The sequence below is a fragment of the Orycteropus afer genome, unplaced genomic scaffold (assembly GCF_000298275.1).
Source record: "Orycteropus afer afer isolate SDZICR_OR568_19922 unplaced genomic scaffold, OryAfe1.0 scaffold00796, whole genome shotgun sequence".
Classification (NCBI taxonomy): Eukaryota; Metazoa; Chordata; class Mammalia; order Tubulidentata; family Orycteropodidae; genus Orycteropus; species Orycteropus afer.
This window is the reverse complement of record NW_006922383.1, coordinates 327,114-337,733: the sequence shown is the minus strand read 5'-3', so window position 1 is coordinate 337,733 and position 10,620 is coordinate 327,114. Positions and strand designations below refer to the sequence as shown.

General features: G+C 42.0%; 1 protein-coding gene across 1 annotated transcript in view; it reads left to right on the top strand.

Annotated features, from left to right (window-relative positions):
• The window catches only part of DLG3 (discs large MAGUK scaffold protein 3), a 94,121-nt gene that overhangs the window by 39,476 nt on the left and 44,025 nt on the right, over positions 1-10,620 (top strand). The window contains 1 exon segment of the mRNA XM_042783270.1: positions 2,320-2,434. Coding sequence (XP_042639204.1) covers positions 2,320-2,434 — 115 coding nt within the window.

Here is a 10,620-nt window from a genome sequence, read left to right as displayed (position 1 = left end):
CCTTGGAAGGAAGGTTGGATAATCTACTTCTATAGTGATACCGCCTTGGAAACCCAAGGAGGGGTCGCTATGAGTCGGATCCGACTCAACCGCAGTGTGTTGCATTTGTTGCGTTAGTTACTAAGCAACTACCATGACCTGCTGCTAAGCAGACAAGTCAGTTCCAAAGAAGGGAATATGCTATGTAAACTATTTGCTGTAGGAGAAAAGGTTTCAGAAAACATTGGATGTATTTTTTTTTCTCTGAGTTCATGCATATTTCTCCCTTTTACTTACCTTCCCCAAGAAAGGGCTGCCTAGTCCGAAATCTCTTTGCCTCACATGGTTCTCTTCTTGGTCATCTCAGATGAGGACAAGAGAGGAGTAAACTGTAAAAGATCCTGGGTCAAGGTGGAGTGCCAAGCCCTGGGCTTGGGCCAGTTCCCAGCTGATGTCTAGGTCTGACACATTGCCACGGTGCTCTCAGGCAGTCCAGGGCTTCAGTGACAAATTGGTCACCACCTTTAGATTTGAATACCACATTGATATTGATGTTTTGCCTTGTAATTTTCAGAACAGGGAGATTGTCCAGCTGTTGCCTCTCTCTGCCCGCCCCCCCCACTTTAATGGGTGAATTAGTGATTTAACTACTTTCACCACAATTTCAGGGATGAGAGTAGGTAATGAGGACAAATCACTGTAACAGCAGTATGTGATGAATGAAGGAGCACACAAATTTGTCATCATTGATAACACAGTGAACAGAAGGAAAATTTGTTGAGAAGAGGATGTTTGTATGAGTTAGAACTCCATTCCCTTCTCTAGGCTTTTAGAATTTACCTTTATATTCAGCTGAAGGTCTGCTTTGCTGAGGGAAGGGGGAGTGTCAGGTGTTGGAACAGGTGTTTTGTTTTCTGCCTGTAGAGTCACATAGACTAGATCAAGATGCTTCTTGCCAGCCCTTTATGGTGTGTGAAAGTGCTTTTGTGGAATTTTCCCCTGGAAACTTTATTTTAAAGCAGTTTCCTTAACCTTCAACCCCAAGAATGGATTTTCTCCTCCTTTAAAATCGACTTTTCATTATGAATTGTTCCTGTTTCTTCCATTTCCACAGCCTGTGCTATAGATGTATTCCATTTTATGCAACAAATATAATCCTAAAATATAGTGTGTAATTGTTTGTATATGTGTTAAATGTGAATGTTGGATTTTAAGTGCACAAGGAGAATGTCAGAGCAAAGTGGCTCTATAACGAGACTTGTATATTTGTATGATTGTAGTTAACTTTTCTATATCAAGTTTTCTTAAATTGGGTATAAACCGATCATTTCCAGAATGATTAGGTTGTTTCAGGCTGTTGTGATTTTCTTAAGGGATACAAGGCTGGGCACGGACTTATGACCCTGTGGACAACGTGATTTTGGAGAAGAGGGATCAGCCTACTTCTACATTTGAGAGAATTTATGTCTTAATGTTTAATAGGTACTGAGGCCAAAGATGCTGTTTCTTTAAAGGGAGCTAAACCCTCCAGGTACTCCTTGGAAGGAAGATGGGGCAATCTACTTCTATAGAGATACTGCCTCGGAAACCCAACGAGGGGCTTCACTATGAGTCCGAGTAGACTCAATGGCAGTGAGTTTTTTTTTTTTTTTGGTAACTCAGAGCTTTATCTCCTCTTACAGCTTCCTAGTTTTTGTTTGTTTTATTTTTACCATTGCACTGGGTCTCAGTCTCCCCGTTTAAAAAAAAAAAGTCACTCAGGAAGAATTTTTATGACTGGGTAATCTATTTCCATAGAGATACTGCCTCAGAAACCCAAGGAGGGGTTGCTATGAGTTGGAATTGACTCAACAGCAGTGAGTTTGGTTTGTTTTCTTGGTTAACCTAGGAATAAAGTAATGAAGGTCCTTTCCAGCCTCTTCACTCTGTATCTCAGAGCCATCTGTTTGTTACTCTGAAATCTGCATTTTTGGAAAGTCTCCTTTTCCATCTGCTCTCCTTGGGGCTTTAGTGCCTGCTCTAAAGATTACTAAAGACCAAACTGGAGCCTCTTTCTGATTGTTGTTTTTTTAAGGATCAGTGAGATTTCAGGGTAGATAAAAACTTTTTCCATTCGACATGCCCAAATATTATTCCTTTTTCAGGTGCATTCTTCCTTCTATTAGTCTGGGCATGGAGGGAAGTCTGTCTGTCTATGCTTAGAGGAGGAATTCTGCTTATGAAAGCAAAGATCAACTGGGCTGGCTCTGGCTGCTTTGAACCCAAGTGTCCCCTGGCTTTTTGGCTGCTGGCATGCAGGCTGGGTTCATTCTTTGCCTCTTTCCTTTGTCTCCCTGACAGAGTACAGTCGCTTTGAATCAAAGATACATGACTTGCGAGAACAAATGATGAACAGCAGCATGAGTTCTGGGTCTGGGTCCCTCCGAACAAGCGAGAAGAGATCCTTGTATGTCAGGTAAGCCAAATTTCTGAGCAACAGATTCTGTGCTGGAAGAAGAGGGGATCTCTGTGCCAACACATCCCTTCTTGTTTAACTGATGGGGTAGGGAGTGTGTACTCTCAGTACTTGAAAACAAAACAAAACAAAACAAAAAAACACTTCTTACTATATGCTCAGGTTGTGTATTTTATGGTCAGTATCTCCTCCCTTTTGTGAGGTAGCTTCCTCATCTTTGCTCATGAATGACTTAGTATGAGAAGATTTCAGTTTGCTCTAATTGTAAAATATTGTTGGGTGGTTATTGCTAGTCAGCATTCAAGTAGCACTTGAATGTTCAAAGTACTTTGCTTGCAAACTGTGATTTGAGGGAAAGCTTGGCACCACCTTCCTCTTTCACATATGCATAATAGACATCATGGTTTGTATCTGAGCATATCAACTATCTCTGTGTTCTGGTACAGGGTGACAAAACTTTTAAGAGACCAAAAAACTGACAGGTTGCTGCATTCTGGGTTTTTAACTGTGTTTTCACCCCTCCTCTCCTCTCTACTGGTCTGCTATAATCTATGACTCATGGGACTGGAGCAGATATATAACACCAAGTGTACTTCCTGTTGCTGTTGAAAGCATGTTATGAGATATTGTCCAGGGTTGAGCTTCTGAATCTTGGCATAGTTGTCAGGTCAAAGTATAAACCTTTGGGGGAATTGGATTTCTACATGAGCACTATGGACTCCTTGTAGAATTAAGTATAGTTTTCCTCTTCCTTCCTGGAGCCCTGGTGATGCAGTGGTTAAATAGAAGGTCATCAGTTTGAATCTGCCAGCCACTCCCTGGGATGTGGCAGTCTGCTTTCATAAAGATTTACAGCCTTGGAAACCCTATGGGACAGTTCTGCTCTGTCTTATAGGGTCACTGTGAGTCTGAATCAACTCCATGGCAATGAGGTTGTTTTTTGTTTGTTTTCTTCTTTCTGCCTTGGCTTTGTGGCAGAATTCCAACAGTCTTGTGCCAGGATATTGTATCTTTCCAAGGTTAAGATCCTTAGAGAAAGAGATGGCGTGTGGGCTTACTCCTCTGTGCCAGAAGTAGCTCAGTGTGCTTAGGTGTGGAGTTACATCAAACTCTTGAGCTGAATGAACTTTGGCAGGCTTTGGCTAGTGGCCTCTGAAACCTTCTGGGGGAGGGGAGGTCATATTTGCTAGTTGCCTGGCAACATGACAACTGCTCTGTCCTTGGGGTGTGAGATGATAGTGAGTCAATGTAAATGCTGATTACATCTCTTTTCACAAAGGACTTCTGGTGGTTTAGTGCCTAAGGCATTTGACTGTTAACCAGAAGGTTGGTGGTTCAAACCCACCAGCCACTTCACAGAAGGAAGAGGGCAATCTACTTCCATAAAGATTTACCACCTCAGAAGCCCAAAGGGGGTCACTATGAGTTGCAATTGACTGGATGGCAGTGAGTTTGATTCCTCCCCCACACACACAATGTTTGATTTCTCTTTTCTCAGTTGGTAGTCTCTGCCCCTATTGCAGGGAGCCAGTGGAGCCCATCTTTGAGCCAGAAGCCCACTGGAACCTTTGTGTGTTTTTCTAAATGAACCCTCAATTCACCTGCTTGTGTGTTGGGAGCAGCTTTCTTCACATTTGCTGTGCTTACCTCCTGCTTTGAAGGGAAGAGAATGGTGGGAAGGCTAGATTGGTCACTGGTGGTCTTTCAAGTTTTCTGGAAAATAAACTCTTCTTCTGTCACTAAATCAGTACCCCAGTTCTGCAGCCTAGACACTGAAGTGCTGTTGGGGGGAGTTAGAAATGTGCTGTCTTACCCTGAGAAAGGGTAATTCTTATGTGATTTGGTCAGGATTGTTCCGTTCCTATGCTTCTAGCCCCCGCAGATGTGGCACTCCAGTGTGCGTGCGTGGGAAGCTGCTCTTTAGGAGAGATGGTTTCTTCAGAGAGCTTTATTTTTAGATTTTCCCTCTCCACCTATCCTGTGCTAGAGTGCTCCCTGGAGAGTAGAGGCATTGAGCTCCCTATTGGAATACCCTTCTCTGGCCTGGGCCTAAGGAATTGAATCAGGCAGCATCAACTGTATGTGTCTGAAAGGTGCTCAGAAGAGAGTACAGTGAAAACAGGTTATATAGGTGAGGGACAGGCAGGGCAGTGTCCTGAGGGTCATTGTAAATTCCTTCCATGTTGGTTTCTCACAGCATGTACAGGGCTTCAGGGTCACTCAGTTGTGAAAACAGAGTAATTCAGGACATTCCATATATCCTAAAACAGCATCCATTTACACCCTGGAGTTCCTGCTTCTCTAAACTGACTGCACATATATAATTCTTAGTAAGAGCCCAATGCCTAAAGCAGAATGATTTCCACTAAGCGGCTTACTAGACTATAGTTTGACCTGAAGGTGACTCCAGGAAAACTAGTTCCTTAAAGGCTCAAGGTTCAAAAGGATACCTAAGGGCAAATGGCCTGGATGGGTCACTCGAACTCCATGGACCCAGAAATCTGGATTCCAGGAGAATTAAAACGGCTTCTCAGTAATCTGCCCTTAACTTTGTCTAGGTAACTTCTGTATCCTCTGAGGAAAATAAATATAAACCATTTAATATATAATATATATGTATATAATGTAAATAGAATTAGAATATAAAACTCTTCTAAACTAGAATAGGTAACATTTGTGGTCACTAGATTTCATCAAGGGAGATAATGTTTTTTTTTTTATTAGGATTTGGGTGAAGATTTACAAAGTAAATTCACTTTTCATACAGCAGTTCACATATACTTTGTCTCATGTCATTGACCAAAATTTACAATGCAGCAGCTCCCCTCCCACTTCCTCCCCATAGTTACCTCCTCCCAGTGTCCATCCCTTCATACTCTTCGAGAGGCCCATTGTCTGCCAACCCTGTATATGATCTTGGATACACTCTCCATTTAGACATACATAATTGTTTAGCTTGTTCACCCATCTATCCATCCCTATACCCATGTTTGCTTTCATTAACAACTCAGTATTGTATTTACAAAGGGGTTCATATTTGTTGTTTGTACTGCCCATGTAACTCTCTCTGTCTTTCTCATCCTCAATGCTGCCATATTGGTCACTCACATTTGGTACATTGCCCTTCTCTTCACCCAAATCAATATTTATCTCTATCTATCTAACAGCATTCCCTCCCCTTCCCTCCCACCCCTGGTAACCAACAAAGAAAATGTCCTCCAATATATAAACATTTCCTTAACTTTTACAATAACGGACTAATACAATATTTGTCCTTTTGTGACTGACTTATTTCGCTCAGCATAATGTCCTCCAAGTTCATCCACGTTATGCGGTGTTTTGCAGATTCTACATTATTCTTTAGCGTTGCATAGTATTCCATTGTGTGAATGTACCAAAGTTTGGTTATCCATTCCTCAGTTGTTGGACATCTAGGTTGTTTCCAAGTTTTGGCTATTGTAAATAGTGCTGCGATGAACATCGGCGTGCATATATCTGTTCTTGTTATGGCTCTCACTTCTTTAGGGTATATACCTAGTAATGGGATGGCTGGGTCAAATGGTATTTGTATTTCCAACTTTTGAAGGAATCGCCATACTGCTTTCCACTATGGTTGTACCATTTTACAGTCCCACCAGCAGTGTATGAGAGTCCCAATCTCTCCACAACCTCGCCAGCATTTGTTATTTTCTGTCTTGTTGAACTTTGCTACTAGTGCTGGAGCAAGATGGTATCTCATTGTTGTTTTGATTTGCAGGGAGATAATGTTTTATGGCTAAAGCAGTGAGCTGAGGTCCTCTGTTAACCAATTTACTGGAGCCTGGCTTGGTCTCTTCCTTTTTACTCCTGTTTCTAGCCTTTCACTCTAGGCTGGTTCCTATCTTCAGCATATAAACATATACAAGTTTTTTCCATTCTTAAAAAGGAAAGAAAAACTCCATTGGTAGCAATAATTAAACTGTTGTCTCTTCTGCTCACTATATTTGCCAAATTACATACTAGGAATTGCTCGTTCTTCAGGATGTTAATAGATATTGTATGACAAATCAGCTCTGTGTTTCAGTAAATTGTGCAAATGTAGGATTAAGCAGAGGAAAATATGTTTCTTTACTGTAGGATTTTCTTAATCACCAGGAGAGATTATACTAGGCAATGTTTTCCCCAAAAGATAGGAGCATGGGACACTTATTTGAAAAACCTGTCTTAATGTTGGATCTTCAGAAACTAATACACAGATTGGGAAATGTTGGAGTCATCTATACTTGCTGATGCTACTTTTTCAAATAGCCTCTCTTTTAGTAGCCCAGAGGAGCAAAAGTCTGCTCTGTCAGTGATCAGCAGTGACTTCTTTGTTGTGCAATTCAGTGAGTGGCTCACTGGTTCTCTGTCATTGGTCTAGCCACCTCACCACATTTGTTTCCAAAATTTCCTTTAAAGGCTTTTTTCCTACCTCACTGATCATTCCTCTATATCTTTCATTAGCTCTGCCCTGTAAATGGCAGTGTCATTGATTTTCACAGCTTCAAATACTCTCTTATAAATGACATCTCTGATCTTTTTACTGAGCTCCAGACCTGCATATCAACTACTTGCTGGACATGTGCATAAAGCTACCTTCTTAGTGCCTCAAAGAAGCCGAATATTCAAAATGGACTCCCCTCCCCCACCTTACTCCCAGTTAATTGCATCACCCTGTCATGTGGAAAAGGGATTAGATTTGTTCTGTCATCCAAAGCAGATTTTAGCTCACTGTAAGGAAGAAAGAGATAATGATTAAAGCTGTCTGAGAATGGAATGGACTGCTTCTGGACATAGTAAATTTAATCTTTTGTCACTAGAGGTGTTACAGAAGAGTCTGGACAACTCTTTGGGTATTGCAGGAGGAGTTGAAATTAAAGCAAAAATCTGGACAGGTCATTACCCTGCTCAGAAACTTCCAGTAGTTCCCTAGAATCTTCAGGATACAGGGGGAAAAAAACGTTTAGGGAATGCCTATATCTTAGTTATCTAGTGCTACTATAACAAATACCACAAGTGGATAGGAATTTATTTTCTCACAGTTAGGAGGCTAGAGGTCTGAATTCAGGGTGCCAGCTCTAGAGCAAGACTTCTTTCTCTTGGCTCTGGGAGAAGATCCTTGTTTCTTCAGCTTCTATTCTTTGGCTCCATGGTGATCTTCATATGGCATGGCCATCTATCTTCTCCCATCTCTGTTTACTCACTTGCTTGTTTAATCTCTCTTGTATTTCAGAAGAGATTGATTTAAGACACATCCTACACTAATACTGTCTCATTAAAATAACAAAAGAAAACTCATTCCCAAATGAGATTATAACCACATAAGTATAGGGTTAGGGTTTACCAACACATTTTTGGGATATAATTTGATCCATAACAACCTATCTACATTAGGACCTTTGTTATTCTCTTTAAATAGCTTTTAAAATCCTTTTACTAATGCTACGAAGTAGACATTACTATTCTCATTTTCAGGTAAGCAAACTATGTCCAGTTATACAGCTAAGAAATTCCCAAACTAGAATTCGAATCTGGTTATTCTGACTCTAAAGCTTGGTTAGTTCAGCATTTCCCAAACTTGCCCAATAGGAGTTAAATAGACTGCTAGTAAAATACCAGGCTCCCATTTAGTGATTTGGATTTACGAGGTCTGGGAAAGGAGCTTATGGTGCAGTGAATTGCTTGGTGTGGCCCTTCTAGCCATAGTCTTTTTAACTACCACCAGATGACTGCATGGGACTATGTGAATGTGATGTGCTTGTGGCCCACCAAGGAGACTGGACAGATTGTTAATAATGTAAATAAGGTGCATGGCACACTTGTGGGAGTGTTGTTGTTGTTGTTATGTGCCGTCGAGTCAAACCTGACTCATAACGACCCCTCCCTGGGTTTCCAAGGCTGTATCACTACGGAAGTAGATTGCCCCATCTTCCTTCTGAGGAGTTGCTGGTGGGTTTGAACCACCAGCCTTCTGATTAGCAGTCAAGTGCCTTGGGCACTATGTCACCAGAGCTCCCCTTGTGTGAGTAGGACCATAAAAATAAGGTGTATAGAACCCTAATGGGGGTATTGGTCAGTTTTGCCACCTGCTAGGCTTAAATGAGTCATTCCAGAGGCAGAAAGGGGTCTCATACCATCAAGAAAGAAGAGCTAGGGAATAGACCACGTCCTTTGAACCTGAGATCCCTGCACTGAACTTCCTTGATCCAGGATACAGAGAAGTGTGCCACCAGACGTGGCAAGAAATAGTGGCAGAGAAATGGCAGCAGCAGAGGCAGCAGAACCAAGAGACTTGGCATGAAACAGAGTGGTAGGCTTGCTGGCCCACAGAGTGAGAAAGCTGAGTGCCTTTGGGCAGGAGGCTGCAGATGGAGTGGGATGCCTCTCTGGGCACCTATTAACAAATAAAAATAAAAACCTCACTGCCGTCAAGTTGATTCAACTCATAGCAACCCCTTCTTTGGTTTCTGAGGTGGTATCTCTACAGAAGTAGATTGCCCAGTCGTCCAAGGAGTGGCTAGTGGGTTTGAACTGCCAGCCTCCTGGTTAGCAGTCAAATGCCTTAGGCACTATGCCACCAGAGCTCCCCTTGGCGTCTGTAGGCATAGCTAAAAGAGCTTTGTAACACTTGCCCAAGCAGGGCACAGGCCAGGCAGGGGGGCTAAGGGCCAGACAGAGACCTGCCTTTGGGTACAGTTGAAGGGAGGCTGTCCTGATCAAAGAACTGTATCCTGAACATTCTCAATCCTGAATTGTAACCTGTTACTTCCCTAATAAACCCCATAATTATAAGTATTGTCTGTGAGTTTTATGTGGCCATTGCAATGAATTATTGAACCCAGGAGAAGTAGAGAGTAACATGGAAGGGACAGTTGGTGTCAGAATTGGTAAAGAGTTTGGGGAGTGGTGGTATGTCTGACCTCTGCCTCATAGAAATCAGCCTTTGGCTGTTGATCTTGATCCTTCTCCCCACCCCAGGGAAGTTAGAAGAGGTCAAATGCTGCACCCACACCCTTTTTGCAGGAGCTTTGGTGGTACAGTCATTAAGGAAATCATGTACCCTTCTTCAAGGTGTGCCAGGGAGGCCTGAATTGCTTCCAGCCACATTTAGTCTTCTTGTGATGACCTATCCTGAATCTACCTGAGTACTCAGGTTTGGGCTTTTAGGCTATTCTTCTTGTCCACAAGCTGACATCTTGGCTCATTGATGAGTTTCAGTAGTAGATTGAGATGCCAGTGAAGCAATATTGGCAGACTTCACTGACCTGACAGATAAATTGTTGTTGTTTGTTGAAATATTCACTATCATCACTGCTAAATTCTGTTGGATAAGTGAAGTCTGCCAGTATTGCCTAGTTGGGATCTTAATCTGCTATTGAAACTCATTAATGAGCAAAGATTGGCTCTACCAAGCACCACACTGGGCTACACACATAGCAGTTGCACAATTTATGTACTGGATGTTATTAATAATGTATAATTATAATGTACTGGGCACATATTATTGGAAATGGAGTGGCTCACTCTTACCTATGAAGCATGCATAGAAAGCTATAAAGCAGCAGTCATTCCATCAGTCCCTGACCTGAAGACATTCTCTGATGACCTAGCCAATATTCCTGACATTGCTCATTGAATCAAAAACTACAGATGCCCCATCCTGAGTCTATCTGAGTACTCAGGTTTGGGCTTTTAGGCTGCTCTTCAGAAGCTGCTGGAAATTTCAGTTCTCTGAATGTCAGGTACTAATGAATGACTGCTACTTTATAGCTTTCTGTGCATGCTTTATATGGGCCAGGTAAGGATGAGCCACTCCATTTATTGGCCAAAGGAAGAAAATGATGTCTTAGAACCCCACCTGTTGTGGGAGAGAAATAAAGTGGGAGAACACTCAGATAGTAACTGGTATCCTCTCTGATCTCATCCATCATTCACAAGCACTCATATTCCATTAGAGCATAAAACATGGTCTCAGTCCTCATGGGGCTTCTTCCACTGTAGCAACACAATGTGAAAGTTTAAACAAAATTGCACAAGAGTTAAATAGCAATAAGTAGAAAATATTAAAAAGGGTCATTGCTAAATATATGAATTTAGCATAGTGCCTAAGGCGCTTGACTGCTAACCAGAAGGCTGGCGGTTCAAACCCACCAGCCACTCCTTGGAAG